Source organism: Gnatocerus cornutus, chromosome 1 (genome assembly GCF_029298725.1).
Source record: "Gnatocerus cornutus isolate USDA-ARS CGAHR chromosome 1, icGnaCorn1.1, whole genome shotgun sequence".
Lineage (NCBI taxonomy): Eukaryota > Metazoa > Arthropoda > Insecta > Coleoptera > Tenebrionidae > Gnatocerus > Gnatocerus cornutus.
Genome location: NC_142233.1, coordinates 17,399,015 through 17,420,646, shown reverse-complemented (window position 1 = coordinate 17,420,646; position 21,632 = coordinate 17,399,015). Strand labels below are relative to the sequence as shown.

Genomic DNA, 21,632 nt, shown 5'->3' with positions numbered 1-21,632 from the left:
TTCAGTCGGCTCTTTCAGTACATTTCGAAATTCCTCAAGTGTGAGATATCAGACTTTTTCGCGTAAACATTGGACTCTGCCGTGTTTTTTGGTGTTGTTTTTTCAGTGAAAATGAAGACTAACTGTATTTTCTCTTCTCGATGAAGAGGGTGCGGATCAAAAGATTCTATTAAAAGAGGCAGAATGCTGGTGATATCCGAACACAACTATTTAAGTGGTAAGTGTTAAATCATAATTATTAAACCGTCAGTTTTTGCTTCCATGCCTTCTCTGATAGCCATTTAATTTACTTGGATAATTACGTGTTAATGGAAGACACAGTTCCATGGGACAATTGATTTTTCAACTATGCGTATTTTGTATCCTTTCTGGTGACCCAGATTTTACTAAATCCGTTTGAATGCGTTAAGACAGGAATTTGACCTAATTTTCTTCGATATGTTTGTCATTTTGTCTTTGTTTTGTCTTTTGTTTCAAGTTTATGTAAACTTTTTCATTATTGGAAATTTTTTATTTGCCTCTGACGGATATAAACAAAAACATGCAGAAAAACAAAACAATACGCACTCGGAAAGGGTGCTATAAACAACACACACGAACAATGAGACTGTGAAATTTGTTGTAAAGTTGGCAGGAATGAGCGAAAATTACTATTAAACTAAACCGTAATTGTTGGGAGATTAAGAATATTTTGTTTTGACTTCGCATTACCAACTTATTAATGAAGCATCTATACAATGATATTACATACATATACAGAGTGTATCAAAAATAGTAAATTATTATTTTTTTTTGGGATTCCCTAATCTAATGACAATAACCTAAACTATCTAAATTATAAATAAAATTTTAAACAAAAGCAATTGGGGGGGAAATACATTGCGACGGAACAATATGTAAGTATATGTATAAAAAAAATAAGAAAATAAATTACTGAGGCTAAATTACAAACTAGCACGAAATACGGAAAAGAAATAAATTTTCAACGTCAAAATAAATTCAAAATTTTTGGCGCATCCACCATTTTTATAAAGTCGGTTTAGGTTGCAAATGCTAACTTTGACAGTTATTTTTTTATTTACGGTTGGAATCTTGATGAATTAACTTTCGAAATTTTAAAATGTACAAGCTTGCCATTATTGTTTCCCCTGAATTTGACATATATTCGTAAGTTTTAACATGAAAATTATGTAATATTACGTAATTAATTAAAGTGCAATTTTAGAATTTATGACCTTGGGTGGAGATTTGCAACCTAAACCAACTGTATACTAAAGCTGACAACAGCCCCTAGCGACTTTTATCGGTAACAGTTGGCAGCAACAGTGTCTGACCTTGACGCAACTGTGACATGCGTAGTAGCTAATCATCCTGTGGAAAACTTGTCCTTGCTAAAATCTCGCATTTAGAACAAATTTTTAATTAATTGGTAATTAATGTAATGTGTACTCAATTTTAAAAACGAATTAACCTTAAAAAATCGCTACATTAAATTTTTCCCCAATTTTCTCGCTAAAGAATTCAAAGCCTGATTTATACTGAAGAATTTTTGAAAATTTACATTGCACACGACATGCGTTGTTGTAACATTTTAAATATTTTTTAACATATTTTTATTCACTATGAAAACAAAGCGGCAAAATGGTGCATGACTGGAATTCCAGAGCCACCCTTGATGCTAGAAACATGTATTAACATTATTTATTTGCCCACATTTACGTTGACCTACTTGATTCCAAAGTCGTGTTACAAATATTTATTAAATTAATATTGTCAAGGAAAAACGCATTAAATGAAAATTGTTTAAAAAAATTATTTTCCTACTGCCCAATATGAAAGTGGCATTTATTTAATTTCAGAAATGAGCTACAAAATTCCTCTTCCATCTAATTAAAAATTCTGCAAAAATTCGCCCTTAGAAAATTCACAATTTTCTAAAAAGCGCCACTTAGGAAAAATGGAAAATTCGATTTACAATAGGAGGATAAAAATTTTACTTTTTTCCGCCAAATCATGATTTGCGCAGATACTCAGAAAATTCGCCGTTAGAAAACAGTTTTCCTAAAATCGACACTCAGAAAAAATGGAAAATTCCACTTGAAATAAAAAAATCAAAATTTTACTTTTTTTTACTTGTGATTTTAAGAATTCGTTTGTTTCTTTAGTTTTGTAGATATTTAGAAAACTCGGAAATTATTTGTTAGATAGAGAAAATCTACTTAAAATAGACAATTTTTTTGAAATTAGAAAATTAAATTTCAGAAAACTAAAATCGACATAGTGACAAATTTGACTTGAAATAAAAGGTTCAAAATTTAACTTTTTTTAATTTTGATTTTAAAAATTCGGGTGTTTCTTAGTAGAAAAATTGGAAAATTCTGCGTTTAGATAGAGAAAATCTACTAAAAATAGACATTTTTTTTTAATTTTAAAATAACAGAAGAAATTGCATAAAAATGGCATAAAGAAGTAAAAGTCACCAGTGTGATATGAACATCTTCGTACAGACCTGTATTTGTACTCGTACAATATGCACTCTCGTGCGAAATTGGTCACTTTCCGTACTTGTTATGTAAATATCGATTCCGCACTGTTTTTTGAGTTTTGTTTATTTATTAAGAATCAAATAGCCATGACTTTCAATGAGATGTTGGTAACACTGAATGTCATTCCAAGTGTCATGTTTCAATTATTTTTCAGTGTTACCAAACTATGAACCAAGTCATGGCCTGCCTATTTTAAATTTTGACCGATCGCACGGTGTTATCTGAGGATTTTTTTCGCCATTACACTTTTTCTAAGAATAAACTGCAGTTTATCGTTTTTCATCAAATTATGATAATAACTTTCCAGGAGCCGGGAAAAATCAAAGTTAAACTTGATATCGCTCTATCAAGAGGTCACATTTTTAATTAGATTACGAGTTTTCTTTTTATTCCCGATAATTACAATCTCAAGTTCATCGCCTGAAACCAAATATCACCAAGTTTTCAAACAAAACTTTGTTAAATTTAAAATGCTGAGTTGGCGGGGGAATAATGTATTTTTGATCAAGGGCTACTGTGAAAAACAAAAGATTACAAGACATGAGCCCACTTGATCGTAGGTTGTTCAAAACAGGAACCCTTCAGCATAATCCCGTCGAAAAGTAAATAAAACTAAGATAATAGGCCAGAGCGGCGTTGTAAACAACGTTATTTACATTCAGTTTGTTCCCCTGTTATCCTGCGGAATTTCCAGCAGCTGGCGTTCCCCGAGGACGCCATCAGAAATTCATAAACGCGGATAATTATTTGATTAAAAGCGCGGAAAAAATGTGTTTGGATTGTAACGTGACAAGAATGGTTAGGTGGGTAACTGGCACTTCAAGGATGATCATGACATTGATCGCACTTGGGCTATTTTTAGGGGCAATTGCCTGAAAAACGTGACAGACGACATGCGATTAACCAGTGAAATGCTTAATACGATTGCCAATGCGTCAGCTTGTCTAGTTCACGTCATTCTATCGAATTAAACATTTATTTGGCCGAAATATCAGAAGCGGAAATAGACAGGTCGATGTCGGTTTGCGTGGAATTCGGTTTTATCGAAATTACTCAGTGGTAGCTAAAATTGCAACTTTGCGTAGGAGAAGAGCACCGAATATTGGATGGTTGTCTAATATTGGATACCACCCTAACTCAGTTTGGAAAAGCGAGCCATTTGACAAGATTTCAAGTCTTTTGTGCTAATTTTATTATTTTGTTTGCGCGGGTTAAATACGTTTATTTATTATAAAATTTGAGTTATAGGGTAAGTAAATCATATTTCATGTTTGGTTTATGTTTGTTTTATAGTAAAAATCAATAAAAATTAATAATCTGGCATAATGATTACCGAATTTTTCTCTCCGAAACAAAGTATGCTAAATCCCCAATATTGTTTTTTTTGGTGCCTTCAATATTAGATATCCAATATTAAGCAACCATGTTATTGAATGTTCTACAACGTGTTTATAAATGTTTCTAGCATCAAGGGTAGCTATGAAATGTCAAAGAATTGTGCCGCTCATTACAAATGTGGGTTTCGATTTGTCAACTGACATTTGCAGTTTACCTCAAACATGAAGCAAAGTAAGTTTTGAGAAATAAACTGTTCGAGTTGTGGTTTTAAACCTGAAAATCGAAAACTTGGGCACAAAACCGTAACTAAAACGTCATTGAATTAAGTAACATTATGAATAATTTTCAAGGTAGTTATATTCACCATAAAAATAAAGCGGCAAAATAGTGTACGACAGGAATTCCAAAGCCACGCTTGATGCTAGAAACATTTATAAACACCTAGTACAAGGTGTTTATAAATGTTTCTAGCATAAAGGGTGGCTATGAAATGTCAAAGAAATTTGCTGGTCATTATAAATGTGGGTTTAGATTTTTTAACTGACATTTGTAGTTAACCTCAAATATGGAGCAAAGTATGCTTTGAGAAGAAAACTGTTTTAGTTGTGGTTTAAAACCTGAAAATCAAAAATTACGAAATTTAAAAAAAAAAACTTTTTTTTTTAATTTCAAGCATCATTTAACTTAAAAGTGACGTCATCTACATAGATGGCGTCACTTTTAAGTCACATGTCAGGTCCATATCTTCAAATATGTCAAAAACTTGTATTGAAGGACGTCGTTGACTAAATTTTTATTAAATATTACACTAATTTTTAATTATTTATTCGTTAAAATACAATTAAGCCTTTGAGACAAATAAATGAACACAATATTTTAATTTTTTATTTCGGGTCCTATTATTGAATATCCCATATTCCGATCTTTGATACCCATAATTGGATATCCACTATTAGGAAACCGTTTTTAAGAGCATCAAATTTATGACACAATACATATTTGCCGATAAAATAAAAATCGTGAATTTTTTTATAATTTAAACGTTTAGATCATAAAGTAAACATTTCAAACTCAATATAAATAATAATTTAATTGATTTAATTTAAAAGCAAGCATTTTTAATATATATTTTTTTAAAAGTATTAAATATTCGGTGCTCTTCCCCTAATTGTAATTTAAAAAGTCGTTGAAATTAAATTTGCAAACATGGAGATTAACAGAGGATTAAGAGACCAGCGGTTTAACAATCCATTAATTTAGTCACCGAATGCCCACATCCTGATGAAAACCTAATAACAAAAATGGTGGATGCGCCGGGCAAAACTAAACTGTGTGTCGCTAAAAACGCTTATTTATTGCCTCCACGTCACCTTTATCGCCACAGGTCAATTGCGAACTTTCCCAATCACGTATTTTCCAGAAAAAGTCGCTCGAAATGACGCACAAAGTTGCCACCAATCAAAAACGAAAAGACTCTGGACGTGTTTTCGTCCCTAGAGATGAAACAAAGTTGAGTTTTCAACGAAATTAATTCTTAATAACGAAACAAACGGGAGATTTTACGTCCACTGCGTACTTAAATGTGTGTTTTTCGAACAGGAGCTTAATTCAGGCGAGAAGCTTTGCTTCGGCTCGACAAAGACGAGACATAATTTTATTTATTAAGAGCTTGAATACGTAACGAACATGGCCTGCAGGGAGTTTCAGTTTGGTTAATGGAGGGACGAAAGGGTGGAGAGAATGTGTGCAAGCGAACGAGCACTTAGCTATAATTTGGTTATAAGGAGTTGTTCGTCGAATTTTGGGGTGATGTCAAAGATAGGGCTGCTTGTGCGGCACTGATTCGTTCATTCATGAAATGGGTACGTGGCATTTTCGTTTGGATTTACGTCATCGGTAATGTCAATCAGTTGGCTATGTTTTGAGCAAGAAGCGATCCTGGCAACTGTTTTTCTTTGAAATAAAAATGCAGTTGTCATAATGAAAATTCATGGAACCAACAAAGCAAACAATAAACCCTCGCGGTGACCTGTTTTCATTTCAACGTTTCGAATTTCAGGCGCCGAAACGGCGCACCAATGATAATAGCAGGCGGCTCTGTACAAGAATAATAAGAGAATCAACATAAATTTACACCCACTACTACAATAGCGAGTACAATTTTTTTTCTTTTTCTTCTAATCTGAATTGTCAATTATTACCGAAATTCGAAAATGTTTGGGTGTAAATCAGACTTTTAATTCTATAGGTAGAAAATTAGAGGAAAGTTGTGACTTTGGTTCACTGTTTTGTAATACTGAAAAACAATTGAAACGTGACACTTGAAATGACTTCCAGTGTTACCAACATTTCACTGAAAGTCCTGGCTGCCTCGTTCTGCTAATTAAATTATAATTAAATATTAATTCAATAAATATTTGGCGTATTCCATACCAAATCGATCACTTTTGATCCCGACCCTTTTCCATTTGGCTGAAAGTTTTGTATCTTTTTCTTTAAAAAAAAGGTTCTGAGAATATTTTCAATTTTTTGGTCCTAACCCAAAAAAAGTTATGAATTTTTCCAAAAAATGGTTTTTGTATTTTCAAATAGCTATAACTTTTCCAAAAATATACTTATTGGGACGTTTTTTTTTCAAAATTTTTGTTTTGACATGTACTTTTCAGAAAAAAAGTGTCAGTTTTTCAATATGGCGAAAATAACAACACGAAAGTCTTTTGTACTAATTTGAATATTTTGTTTGCGCGGGTTAAATATGTTTATTTATTATGAAATTTGAGAATTAGTAATTAAATCATATTTTATGTTTGTTTTACAGTTAAAATTAATAAAAACTTACCGAATCTTTCTCTCCGAAACAAAGTATGCTAAATCCCTAATGAATATTTTGGTGCCCCCATTATTAGATATCCAATATTAAGTAACCATGTTATTGAATGTTATACAAGGTGTTCACTATGAAAACAAAGCGGCAAAGTAGTGCACGACAGGAATTCCAAAACCACCGTTGATGCTAGAAACATTTATAAACACCTTGTATTGAAGGACGTCATCAACTAGATTTTGATTAATTATTACGACTAATTTTCAATTACTTGTTCGTTAAAATACAATTTAACCTTTGAAATAAATACATGAAAGCAATATTTAAATTTTTATTTTCGGGTCGTATTATTGGGTATCCTATATTCGGATCTTTGATACATATGATTGGATATCTAGTATTAGGAAGCCTTTTTTAGAGTATCAGATTTATGACAACATTGTAATTTAAATGAATAGATCATAATAAATAAAAAAAAGGTAATTCGCGACGTTCTATTTTCGTTATTTATATGTAGGTTGCATTGATTATTGCTGTTGTCGCAAAAAGGAATTGAGAGATATGCAAGTACAAAATGTGAAAGACATGGGAAAAATTCTGGACAGTTAGAATAAAAAAGAAAGAAGTTTTATTGTTTCTGGGCATTTCTACGATATTTAAGAGTTTCCGACCAGTAAATGCTGACAGTTCTCAGTATTTTTAATTACCAGAATGGTGGAAAGTGCTCTCGTCAAGTTACCAACTCTAAATCTTTGCTAAATTTGGAACATCTAGAACAACTCATTGCTTCAGACGACAATTTTGGTTCATGGAGGAGGCGACTTAATGGTAGTTTAATCGCAATGTAGAAATGGGACCATCAACTTTAAATTCTGTTTGCTAGCGAATGTGTTATTCAGGAGTCGTCCAAGTCAAAGACCTCGAAACGTTAAACATTTGGCAAAAATTCCACCCCAAGTTTAGAGAAGTGGCCAAACTTCCTGCCCCCGTTTTGGGAGAAGGGTGACTGGCCATTTAATAGGTCGATGTTTTCATTACCGACGGAAACGGATGTGTTTTTCATCCAACATCGCCATCAAATGTCCGCAAACTCAAGGTCTTTTGGAGGGTACTAAAAGGATGAAATTCCACATAGAACAGCCCCTGAATCTGCAAGTGCATAGCATCACGCCTGCAAAATGCAGTAGTAAACAAAGTCCATTCATGAAAGCTTCCTCTCCTCGAAGGAATAGTCTGGAGTAGAGAGATACGTGGGCGCGACCACTTGTTGTCCCTCGTCCCGATTTGGGGCGCATCGATCCTTCGTGACGTAACATAGGCGGCAAATTGGAAATTGGCGGCGTAATTAAGCGGCGACCACTTGCTGGATCGTGTGTCACGCCGCCACCGAACGACCGTCTTCCCCCCAGACGTTCGCCCACGCAAAAGTGAGTCTTTCCTTCCCCCACCAGGTGAACCGGCGCTATCGACCGCTCCTGTGCTAGTTCATTGAACATCTGCACCGCGTATTCCCCATCTCCTGTGACCCGACGATGCCACCGCATTCATGGATTCGGCCAGATATTCCCTTCTTCTCGTCGGTTTCATCCTCTAGATTCGTTCGAATTTCTTGGGTTTTAGGGATTATTTCATTTTCTTTTTGAGATTCCTACCCTGAAATTAAATAATTATTGTTTTCTCGTACTCTTGAAGCATTTTTTTTTGACAATTGACAGGTGTATATAAAAGTTTCTAGCATCAAGGGTGGCTCTGGAATTCCTCTCATGTTCTATTTTGCCGCTTTGTTATTAGAGCGAATATAACTATGTAAAACTAACCTAAAACGTTACTTGGAAAACCTAAACCCACATTTGAAATAAGCGGCACATTTCTTTGACATTTCATAGCCACCTTGATTATGAGTTATATTCAATTTTGTTTCCGTTTTTAACAGGTGAAGAGCACCGAATATTGGACACTTTTAAAAAAAATATATTAAAAATACTTACTTTTAAATTGAATCAATTAAATTATTATTTTTAGTTTTTGAGGTTGACTTGTCAAAGACGCGATTAGACAAATAAGAATTAATTGAAGATTTCCTCCAAAAAGACGATCGAAATCGAGATTATTGAAGTTTTGGTCAACTTAGCCACGACGCATGTGATAATTACGTCAAGGTCAAACGCTGCCAACTGTTGCCGATAAAAATTGCTGCTGCCAACTTTACTTTTTAATGAGCTCTGTACGTGGTTTACCGATTTACGATTTTAGAATTCGAAGAGAATAAGATAGATAAAGTCCGTTTTTTTATTAAAAAACCACCAACACCGCACTCTCCCACCACTTTACAACCGGCAACGTCGTCGATGGTGACTTTTTGGTGATAAAATCAAATAGGTTAGCTGCCTAATTGACAATTTGATTACACAAAACGGCCTTTCAGGCTGTGCCGAGTCTTTTCACTATTAAATCATTTGATTTGCAATCCAACAGGCTGTAAAAGAAACGGAAACACTGCCTAATTTTCAGAAATGACAAAAATTTGACAACTATTTTCTCACCAAAAATCTCCCTAGGCAACGTTGCCGGTTGTGATGTCGGGGAAGATTGCGGTGTTGGTGGTTTTTAAAAAAAAAAACGGACTTTACCTGTAATGGATATTTTCAATTTTGATTAATAGATGGCGTTACAAGCATTTGAGTTTTTTAGTAATCAATAAATATCGATTGAAAACAAATTTGAATATGAATATAAATGAACAATGAAATACCTGTTAACTCTGCAGTAAAAATAACAAAAACAAGTAGGGGAAGAGCACCGAATATTGGATACTTTAAAAAAAAGTATATTAAAAATACTTGCTTTTAAATGTAAACAATTAAATTATTGTTTATTTTAAGTTTGAAATGTTTACTTTATGATCTACATCTTTAAATTACAAAAAATTGACGATTTTTATTTTAGCGGCGAATATGTATTTTGTCATAAATTTGATGCTTTAAAAAAGATTTCCTTATACTGGATATCCAATAATGGGTATCAAAGATCTGAATATAGGATATCCAATAGTAGGACCCGAAGATTAAAATAAAAATATTGTTTTTATTTATTCATTTCAAAGGTTTAATTGTATTTTAATGAACAAGTAATTAAGAATTAGTCGTTATAATTAATAAAAAACTAGTCGACGACGTCCTCCAATACAAAGTGTTTATAAATGTTTCTAGCATCAAGGGTAGCTCTGGAATTCCGATCGTGCACAACTTTGCCGCTTTGTTTTCATAGTGAATATAACTATCTTGAAAATTATTTATAATGTTACTTACATTCATGACGTTTCAGTTACAGTTTTGTGTCCAAGTTTTTGATTTTCAGGTTGTAAACCACAACTAGAACAGTTTTCTTCTCTAAATTTACTTTGCGCTACGACTGAGGTTAACTGCAAATGTCAGTTAGAAAATCTAAACTCACATTTATAATGAGCGGCAAATTTTTTTGACATTTCATACCCACTCTTGATGCCAGAAACATTTATAAACACCTTGTATAACATTCAATAACATAGTTTCTTAATGTTAGATATCTAATATAAGGGATTTAGGGATTTAGTATACTTTGTTACGGAGAGAAAAATTCGGCATTCATTATGCCAGATTATTAATTCTTATTGATTTTTCCTATAAAGCAAACATCAAACAAACACTAAATATGATTTATTTACACAATAACTCAAATTTTATAATAATAAAACGCATTTAACTCGACTTTCGTGTTGTTATTTTCGCCATATTGAAAAACTGACACGTGCGAGGTGTCTTTGACCTGAAATCTTGTCAAACCGCAGCGAATAGCTCGCTTTTCCAAACTGAGTTATCCAATATTAGGCAACCATCCAATATTCGGTGCTCTTCCCCGAAAACTAACCTAAAACGTCACTTAAAAAACCCAAACTCACATTTGTCTTGAGCCATAGCCATAGCCACCTTGATTATAAGCTATATTCAATTTTATTTCGGTTTTTAATAATTGGAATTGCGTCACCACTTCATTTTTTCGCAGTTTTTTTTCTTCCGATCTTATTATTCCGGCCATTGTTGCATACAGTGGAATCACTTTACGTTCTCGTACATTCATTTATCGACTGCCCGAAATTTATGAATGAAGCATTATAAAAGCACCAAAGCAGCTCATTCTTAAAATGTTGTATTTGCTCGCGAATAAAATCGGAAATTTTTTATTATTGCTCCTCCCGTTTCTCTGATCCATACGATCTTATAAATACGAATTCGAGTATAAACAGAATCTGGAGAACTGCTGATGCATGAAAATGTGGCCGAAACGAAAGGAATAATTTTATTTGGACGCGAAATCTTGTTTGCGGGTTCTTAAAATATGGTGGATGCGCCGGGTTAATTTTAAAAAATTGATTAGAGCCTTCCGACGTCTCTTTATTGAAAATCTATGCAAACACACGACGTCTTGGAGTGACATTACACACGCTTTGCATTTCCACAGCGTCATCGCATTAGACTTTAAAATAAATCTCTGTATTTTAACGAGGCGAGTTGTTTTCCTTTGACTATTGATATCCCTCAGGAACGCCACTTTGTTCCTCCACTTCCGGACGGCTGCAAGACAATTTCGTGACTTTTTTCGGTAAAATAAAGACAGCGGACGCGGATCGGATACCGGAGCAAGTTGGAGAATTGCACCAACTTCCGGTCTTTCCGGATTATTTGTCCCGGGACGCAATAATCCCTCGTCTCTGCTGTAATAAAGAGAAAAATCAATTGTTGTGTTTAGAGTTCTCAGAGTTCCCCGACGACTCCTGTCAGGTCAGCGATAAGCGCAACTTGCATAATCTCGCTATTCAAATTTATTCATATTTCTACGATTTATCCGCCGCTTAAAAGTGACTTTCTGCATTGGAGTTGACTGCAATTTATTTATTTGCCGAGGACACGCGAAAGTCACGAATCAGCATATCGCGACCTTGGACGAAGCTAAATATACAATTTCGTTGTGTTTTTTTTTCCAGGGACGGACGGCGGCACGGTCCTCGGTGCCATCGCGGGGCTGGGCGCCCTTCTGCTCGTCTTTCTCCTCTACATAAAAAATAAAAGATGGTGGTGGGGCACCGTGGGGGGCATGGGATGCTGCGACGAAGCGTGTCCCCCCGTCACCTCCCGCCCCGTTCCGTCACCACCAGTGCCTGCAACGTCGTTCACCCCCGCACCCCTCAAACACAAATTAGGTACGTTTGGCGGGGTCGTTCCGTAATTATTGACCATAGAAATTGGCGGCCGGGGGGGTTAATAACGAGGCATTAAGAAATGGAGGGTGGGGGGAGAAGATGCTTGAGCTTTAGGTTGGATTTTCTCCTCCATTTCTCAGAATTTTGTACATATAGGGATTTCAAGGTGATAAGGTTGGCAGCATTGTCACCCCAGAATTTGACGTGAAAATTGCTGTATTATCCATTCTCAAAACATACAAATCAAATTACCTTAGGCTTGTCGTAGAGTGCTTTGAAGTTTGTAGTTAATGTCAGATTATTGTAACTTCATTTTAGGTTATAAATTTCTCTCATTTTTCTTGCTCAAAGTAAAATTTTATTCGAATTTGAAACTTTGAAGTTGAACTTTTGACATTAGAAACGTCAATTGCGCATTTATAGTTACCACTCTCGCCAACTGTTACGTTTAGGATGTTTTGTTTTTGCCAACTTAAATACTTTTGTTGTTTTGAGAATGAATATTATCCTTAACCTCATTCTTCTTGCAGGGAATTTTTCACCGGCGCCAAATTCAAAATGCGGCTCTGTGATTGGCTTTTCAGCAGAGCAAGTTACATAATGTTGGTTTTGATTTGATAATACTGATCCTATGGAATGTCAGACAATTGTCAAAAAAAGAAACATTATAAATAATTTTCAAGATACTCCTCATTTATTTTGAATACCGGAGTTCAAGGTCATAATTTGTGACAGTCGTGGAGCTGTGCGACAAATTTAAGAGGATTTATGTATTGAAAAGAATCACGAACAGGTTTTTGGGTGTTTCAGTACTCGTTTATATTCAATTCAATGGATAAATCTTCTCAAATTTGACGTAGAGCTCCACAAGTTTCACAAATTATGACATTGAAATGCGGTATTCAAAATAAATGAGGAGTAGTTGTAATCATTATGAAAACAAAGCGGCAAAGTTGTGCACGACAAGAATTCCAGAGCCACCCTTGATGCTAGAAACATTTATAAACACTTTGTATTGAAGAACGTCGTTGACTAGATTTTTATTAATTATTACGACTAATTTTCAGATACTTGTTCATTAAAATACAATTAAACCTTTGACATAAATAAATAAAAACGATATTTTTAATTTTATTTTTGGGTCCAATTTTTGGAAATTCCATATTCGGCTCTTTGATAGCCATTATTGGATATCCAGTATTAGGAAACCTTATTTTAGAGCATCAAATAATTTAAACTTATAGATCATAAAGTAAACATTTGAAACTGAGTATTAATAATAATAAAATTGATTTAATTTCAAAGCAAGTATTTTTAATATATATATATTTAAAAGCCTTCAATATTCGGTGCTTTTCGTCTACTTGTTTTTGTAATTTTTACTGTAGATTTACAGGTATTTCATTGTTTATAAATTTGTTTTTAATCGATATTGATTGTAGCGCCATCTCTTAATTAAAATTGCAAGTATCCATTGCAGGTATCTGACTTATCCTTTTCAAATCCTGCCGATTTCTAAAATCGTAAATCGGTTAACTACGTACAGAGCTCATTACAATGGGTCCACTCATTAAAAAGTAAATTTGCCTGCAGCCCCTAGTAATTTCTATCGGCAACAGTTGGCAGCAAAAGCGTTTGACCTTGACGCAATTACGACATGCGTAAAGTCCGTTTTTTTATTAAAAAACCACCAACACCGCACTCTCCCAGCACTTTACAACCGACAACATCGTCGATGGTGACTTTTTGGTGATAAAATCAAATAGGTTAGCTGCCTAATTGACAATTTGATTACACAAAACGGCCTTTCAGGCTGTGCTGAGTCTTTTCACTATTAAATCCTTTGATTTGCAATCCAACAGGCTGTAAAAGAAACGTTTTTAACGGAAACACTGCCTAATTTTCAGAAATGTCAAAAATTTGACAACTAGTTTCTCACCAAAAATCTCCCTAGGCAACGTTGCCGGTTGTAATGCAGGGGAAAATTGCGGTGTTGGTGGTTTTTTAAAAAAAAAAAACGGACTTTAGACGCTAATCGTCGTGGCTAAGTTGACTAAAACTTCTATAATCTCGATGTAGATCGCCTTTTTGAAGGAAATCTTCAATTAATTCTTAATTATTCTAATCCCGTCTTTGACAAGTTAACCTTAAAAATCGCGATTACAATTTTCCCCTAATTTTCTCCCTAAGGAAACGAGAATTTACACAGGAGAGTGGACTGACTGCAATGAGCTCTAGTTTACCTATGCTACTTTTGGGGTCTCCACATGCACAGCAGTATTACCAACATGTCAACCTAGGGGATTATTAAAATACCCAAATTTCTATACATTGTAGACATCAGACGGCTATAAATAAATTAAATTAGACAGAAATGTAAAACTTAATAGCGATTCATTTGTGAGACACTAAAAGCTTTTAATTTTTGGGTGTATAATTAGAACATTTTACGTCGGCAATTAAGAACCTACGCATCGAAGAAAAAAATCGCAAGAAAACAATTTCCAATTCAGAATTCCCAACATATCGATCCTATTTATTGTTTTTTATTCGAGCTGTCCCTTTCATTTTTCCACCACTCGATGAATAATTCCACCTCCACCGACCTTGAAGTTTTCGTGCTCCTAATCGATACCACCTATTCCCAATTCCTATTTATTATGTCTGTTTCTATGTCAGAATCCCATTGATTGTTTCTTGTTTTCCCAGTGAAAGCTTACTCGTTCGACGGCGGCGATTCGAGTTCCGAGTCCGAGATGGGCGGAAGTTCGAAACTGCGCCAAGGTACCACCCTACCATCGGGTACCACGGGACCTTACTACCCGCCAAGGCAAATCCACGATCTCATCTCTTTGGTGGAAAAGGGACGGGTCGGCATCAGCAGCAACAGTTCCTGCTGCAGTTCCACGACGAGTTCCGTGGGAGAGAAGCATGGAGTCACCGGCCCCAGGGTCACCATGCAGATCAACGACAACAATCACGGGTGAGGAGTTTTCCGATAGTCAGGTCAAGGACTCTTGAAAGTCAGCCTTGATAGCGAAACACGAAAACACGCGGGCAATGAGTAGTGAAGAGCAAATAGTCGGACGCAACGTGTTGCGACGGCCGGTTTTAATCCTTTAACTGTTATAAACGTATATACAGGTGTCCCAGAACTCATGACCCAGATAGCAAGGGAGGGTGCCGACACCAATACAAATGGTAAATTTCAAAACAAAAATTTATTAAGTTTATTAGTATTCGAGAAGCGATAAAAAATTAACAACCAATCCCGAAAGCTTATTCGAGAAGTGGAGTAAAAGGCCATCCCAATTTCCTAGGCAACGAGTGTCTGACCAATGAACGATAGTATGTGTCCATAGTTACTGATTTTCAAATTCTGTTCAGCTTCCGGATTGGCTACCGTTTTTTTGTCTTAACTCGATGATTTTTTGAGCTAGAAAATTTTTGTTTCCAAATGTTGGTTCAGAATTGTTGCCTTCATAAGCCTTTTTTAAGATGACAAGATTGGCATTATTATTCCCCAGGATTTGATATTTTTATTATTATCCTGGCGCCTCCACCATTTTTCAGTAAATTTTAATTTATATTTTCTTTATTTTTTTGGTACAATTTGAATGAAATTGTTGTCACATTTTCAAGAGAAAAATCCCTACATTTTTTTGTACTACCCACTCCCAAAAATCCCCAGAAATTATTACGCGGCAAGGTTGGCATTATCATTCCCCAGGATTTGATATTTGTTTATTTTAACGTAAAATTTTCTGATTACTGTTAGTTATTTTTGCTTTAATACCCTAAATTGCCCGGCGCGAAATTTAAAATTTCTTTCGTTTTTCTTCTGTCATTTTTTTTTATTTAAACTTGTAATCTGAATTTTTAGATTACTGTTTGTTATTTTTGTTTTAATACCCTCAATTGTGGGGCGCGAAATTTGAAATTTCTTTCGTTTTTCTTCTGTCATTTTTTTATTTAAAGTTGTAATCTGTATAAATTAACATTCGAAATTTTGAGATGACAAGGTTGGCATTAATATTCCCCAGGATTTGACATATTTTTATTTTAATACGTTGTAAATACGTTTTGACATTTTTCTCATAAACTACAAAAGATGAGAATTTAAAATTGTGGGAACAAAAATAAGCAAATAAAACTAATCGAATGACAATATTGACATATTTGTGACACTTCCATTTATAGTAGAAGTCAACTTGCTTATTTAAAATATTATATTATATTATATTACATTATATTATATTATATTATTGCATTTTCAGATTCTACATCCAAATTAAGGGTGACTTTATGGTTAATTTTCTATACTTAATTTAAACTATTTCAGAGATATCTTGATTTTTGTAAAAAAAATTGCACAACAGAAGTGATTTTTTTTCGAGATAAGTGGAAAATAAGCACAATACAAAAGTACAATAAAATTTAGCGTTAACTTTATGTATTGGACACCTATTTCCTACTAAAAATACGAAAAAAAGGTGTTTTTACTCTTTTGTTTCCAATTTTTGAAGCATGCTTTGGAATGGTGACAATTTAATTTTATGTGAATTTTTTATTTCTATTTGTTTATACAAAATCCACATAAAATTGAATTGCCACCATTCTAAAGCATGCTTTTGGCAATATTTTTTTTTGTAATGCAAATTTATTTTTTTTTAAATCGACATATTTCAGAAATGATACAATTTAGGTTATAGCACGGTATATAGAAAGTGATCTTCATTTTGCATATAGAATTCAAAAATGCAATAAAATATAGGGTGTTCTATTTAAAATAAGTCATTTAAAAGTTTGAATTTTTCCAAATAATGGCTTTTATATTTTTAAATAGCTATAATGTTTTCAAAAATTAACTTATTGTGACGTTTTTTTTCAAAATTATTGTTTTGAATTGTACTTTTCACAAAAAAATACAAACAAATTTAAAATGATAGATTTAATAAAATTTTCGCCTTTTTTTAAAAAAACATTTCCTCAAAGTTCGCCATTTTTTATTTTATTTATTCAAAAAAAAAAATCAATTAATTCTGCGATTATTCCCGCATATTTCAGAGTAGGCCGATTTTTTTAATTTTTTTTTATTTAATTAATTTTTTTTTAATTTTTATTTATTTTTTTACAATCAACTTAGATTTTGATGGAGCGTTCTGGGACACCTGTATACGTTTACAACAGTTAAAGAGTTAATAAAATTAATAAACAACAATGTTAAAAAAATGGTCTTGTAGTTTTTGTCTGTGTTTATATTAAAACTAATTAGTAAATTTTTTTTTTTTAAATGTGAAATCTAATAGTCGCTAATGGTCGGATTGGAATCACTGTGCGACGGCCGGTTTTAATGGATTTTCTTGTTTTCAGCAGGATTCCGACGGATTTACGGGAAACGAAAATAGACAATCAGGGAATTGATTATCAGAAGACGGAGATCGTTCAAACGGACATCAACAGCAACAGAGACGTAAGAGTCCGAGCACAACGCGTTAATTAGTGTATTAATGGACGTTTTGCAGTGCATCGTCGTGATGAACACCGAAAATGACGAACGGGGCGACCTCATGTGCTGCATTCGGTCCGAACCCGAACCGCAACTGGTCAACAAATGTGGTCAACTGGAAATTGCGCTTTTGTACGACGCTCCGATGCGGAAAATGACTGTCCACGTTCTTCAGGCAAGAGATATTCCCAGCAGGGACCGCGGCCAACCCACACACACGCAGGTAAAGAGAGGAATCGCCCGGCGCCTCCACCAATTTAATTTTTAAATTATTAAATTTTTTTAGGTGCGGTTGATTCTTTTGCCTAGCAAGAAACAAAAACACAAGACTAAGATCAGGTCCGGCGAGAATCCCCAATACATGGAGAGCTTCGTCCTTCATCGAGTTAATCCAGGTGATTAAGTCGTTGAAGGAATAAGGCGCAATTAATCTCGATCTGTTGCAGAGGACGTGAACTCAATGGGGATAAGACTGCGATTGTACGGCTGCGAGCGGATGCGGAGGGAGCGACTAATCGGGGAGGCGGTGGTGGGGTTCACTCACATCAACCTCGAATTGGAGAATAATTTTTGGTTGAATTTAGAGCCGCGGGTTGACACCACGGTACGGAAGAAGCCATCTCAACTTTTCTCCGACTGTTAACAGTGTTACTTGCAGCTCACCGGCTGCGCCGGCGAACTCACTAGCTTAGCGCGGTCGGACAGCACCGGCTCCACACATTCCATGCAGCACGGGGGCGTCCCAGAGCTCCTCCTGGGTCTGTGCTACAACGCCACCACTGGGAGACTTAGCATCGAGGTGGTGAAAGGTTCGCATTTCCGGAACTTGGCGTTGAATAGAGCGCCCGACACCTACGTGAAGTTGAACCTGGTGAGCAGTACGGGGCAGGAATTGGCGCACAGCAAGACCACAGTTCGGAGAGGACAACCTAATCCTCTCTTCAAGGAGACTTTCGTGTTTCAAGTACGTCACAAATAGTCCAGGCAAAATAAACATGAACCTGCATTCGAGGGAGAAAACTAACCTCAAATAATTTGCACTTGTCAGCTTGTCAGATTTTTCGATCACTTTCGTTGATCTGTTCTATTAGCTCCAAAGGGTTTTCTTAGTGGTGTTTGTATTCTTATAATTTCCGTTGTTGTGCCTTCTTTTGTCGCACTTACACCATGAGTTTAGATTAAAAATTTCAAAAGTGACAGCGTGAACTGACGTTACCATAGCAACCCCTCGACTTCAGCGCCAAAGTGGCAGAAATCGGCGTTTCTCTGGAATCACGCGTTCAATGGGAAATGCAACGTTTGCACAGGCCGTGACTAATACAGGAGGTCGTGTTCTAAACATATATTATACAGGGTGATTCTTATTAATATTAATCACAGGGTGCGTTGACAATTTTTAAACATGTGTTTTCTTACACCATATGAATTTGCTCAAGTTAGAAAAAACTGCGTGCTAACGTTATTTTGTTATTTGTTACCAAGCATAACAATGAGACAAGCTCATAAAAAGTGTTCATCTGTCTTGTACCAACCGCAATCCGTAAATCTAATAACACTTACACTTGACTTGACAGATGACAGATCAGTGACAGTAAAGTTGGAGCCCAATGGCGTATCATGTGGTGACATTTCGCGGTAAAAAAGTTCATTTTAATGGTCCAAAATGTGCTTTGACTACACTAGATTTGCACCATTTCAGTTTGCATTAATGGTGCATAACAAGTAGCAGTAGTTCAATGTTCAATATTGCCGAAAAATAATTAATTATTACATGCACCCTAACCCCCGTCAATTCTACGCTTATGGGTAACACGTTCAACGAGCGAATTGCACTACGCGCTACGTCAAAATTTGCAAAGCCGTCTATGATTATTATTAATAAAAATCACTCTGTATTTTAAAATGGTAGTTAGAACTATATTTTTATTTAAACACGTTGAATAGTTAAGTTTAATTTTTTGAACATTATGTATTCGCCGAGATTCATCTGGCCCAAATCCGATGAAAATAAGCTTAAATGTTAAATGACAAAAAAGATATACAAGTATCCATTTTATTTCTTTCAGGATCTTCAGAAACGATATCAATTTCTTGGAGAAAATATACACAAAGAAATTCAATCTGAAGAAGATTAATTTCATACGATTATGTTAGAAAATCGGGTAGATTTGACTTTTTCGATGTATTCTGTCATAAAAAGGGCTCAAAGTACTCTATTTTAAAGATGCTGTGAAAAAAAGACATTTTCTTGTAAATTTCAAAAAAATCCCCAAAATCGTCTTTAATTTTAAAGTTACAATTTTGAAAATTTGCCTACGCTCATAGTTGACAAAGCTCTAGAAGCTGATGCAAAAAATTTGTTTTTTATTACGGTTTGATTGGCGTCGCGACGCCTAAAAAGTATAATTTTCATCGTTTTTTGAGTTTTTGCGGAAATATTCCCGAATTCAATTTTTTTTCAACATAACTGTGATACAAATATCTGAGTTTTTGTTTTAAATCTAATGCAAATTGTGTTTAAAATTTGCGAAAAAAACGCTGTTTTATCAAGTTAGTTTTCAAAATTATGACAGCGCAGCGGCAAACTACGTTTACACCAAAATTTCACAAGTCACTTCATTCACTCGTATAAAGGTTAATTTTGATTAACACGGGCATGTTGCATTTTATGGACGCCAGAAATCGTTAATTAACATCGACAAAGCGACAATTTCACCAAGTAAGACTTTTGTTACAATCTAAAGCGAGCCAAAGACTAGATGTCATTTGTGACACAGATGAGTGTAAACGTAGTTTCCAATTTTGACGTAATGAAATAGGAAGCTAACTTGATAAAACAGCATTTTTTTCTCAAATTTTGAAGACAATTTGCATTGAATCTAAAATAACAACTGAGATATTTTTAACACATTTATATTGAAAAAAAATATAGATAACAATTGTTAAGGACTATGAGTCATGGGGTTGTCCCATCCCCCTCTTTCGGGGATGACTGGTCCACCACCCACCCTGAACCAAGAGTTCTGGTGTAACGAGTCAGTACCAAAACATCAGTTGGTAAATTCGCTTCTCTTAAAATTCACCATCATCACATCACTGGAAGGCCTTACAAACCTTCCAGTTAAATCATTAAACATATTGCGACACTCTGTATATATTCTGTAAATACATTATTTACTGGTCCTTCGGCTGCTTTATTTTCCTGAGCTCGAACAACAATGAACGTCCACACAAAAAATCAGCCTGAGTTTTATGAAATTTTTGTGTCTATTTTGCCTGAACTAAAATGAATCAAACTCGTTGTAACGTTGGTGTTGCAGGTGGCGCTGTTCCAATTGGCGGATGTGACGCTGATGGTGGCGGTGTACAACCGGAAAGGCGTGACGAAAAAGAAGGAAATGGTCGGGTGGTTCTCGCTGGGGCTAAACTCCAGCGGGGCGGAGGAGCTCGCGCACTGGATGGACATGAAGGAGTCGCAACAGCAGCAGATTTGTCGTTGGCACATTTTAGTGCAATCATAGCCGTTGCTTACACATATCATCTAATTTTTTGTTTTTGATTACTGTTGAGTTACTCGCCGGTCTCTTGGGCGTTTCGATCCAACTTCAAGTCCAGAAGCAGCAATAACGAATTGAATTCAAATCAAAGTACAGTACAGTTATTTAGTCAACTGCCAAACGAACCACAATCGGAGGAACGAAACGGTAAAGACACACAGTTTACGAATATTATTAAATTTAAACTATTGACATATACGCTAACTTGTCTATGCCTTATTATTGTATTATGTAGTATTTAGAATGGGACGGATGTGAAGGGCTCGTGACTGATAAAAATTGTAACAAATAACATTCCGTTTACCATTCCTTTAAGAGATTTTATTGTGATATTATAATCGAATTTGAAGATCAAAAATGACGGAAATTAACACACTGCGCACTTCTGTAGCTCACAATCAACGCAACTACAGATTTGCCAAAGTGAATTTATGCACAAATTAATTATAAGCTTCAAGGGTTGAACTATAACTCTAGTAGGGATGGGATTTTAGCTTTATACTGTCGACGTTATTATACTACGCTCATGTTCTTGTCGGTGAGAAAAAATTTTGTACTCAATTTTACTCAGTTTACAAAAATCGATCATGACAAGACAATTTTTTGGTGTTTTTCCGTCTTG

The 21,632-nt window shown here is 34.9% G+C and overlaps 1 protein-coding gene across 2 annotated transcripts; it reads left to right on the top strand.

The window, feature by feature from the left end:
- The first annotated feature begins 1 nt into the window (after position 1).
- On the top strand, positions 2–21,120 carry Syt14 (Synaptotagmin 14). Of its 2 annotated transcripts, none has more exons than XM_088030945.1 (9): positions 2–217; positions 11,729–11,944; positions 14,654–14,927; positions 17,318–17,417; positions 17,470–17,676; positions 17,740–17,848; positions 17,900–18,057; positions 18,112–18,417; positions 20,774–21,120. In XM_088030945.1, the coding sequence occupies exons 1-9, from the start codon at positions 184–186 to the stop codon at positions 20,972–20,974; spliced, it is 1,605 nt and encodes a 534-aa protein (XP_087887071.1). In that variant the 5' UTR covers positions 2–183; the 3' UTR covers positions 20,975–21,120. The 2 variants fall into 2 exon arrangements, with proteins under 2 accessions (XP_087887071.1, XP_087887061.1); XM_088030935.1 differs by having other exon boundaries at positions 18,100–18,417.
- The last annotated feature ends 512 nt before the right edge of the window (positions 21,121–21,632 follow it).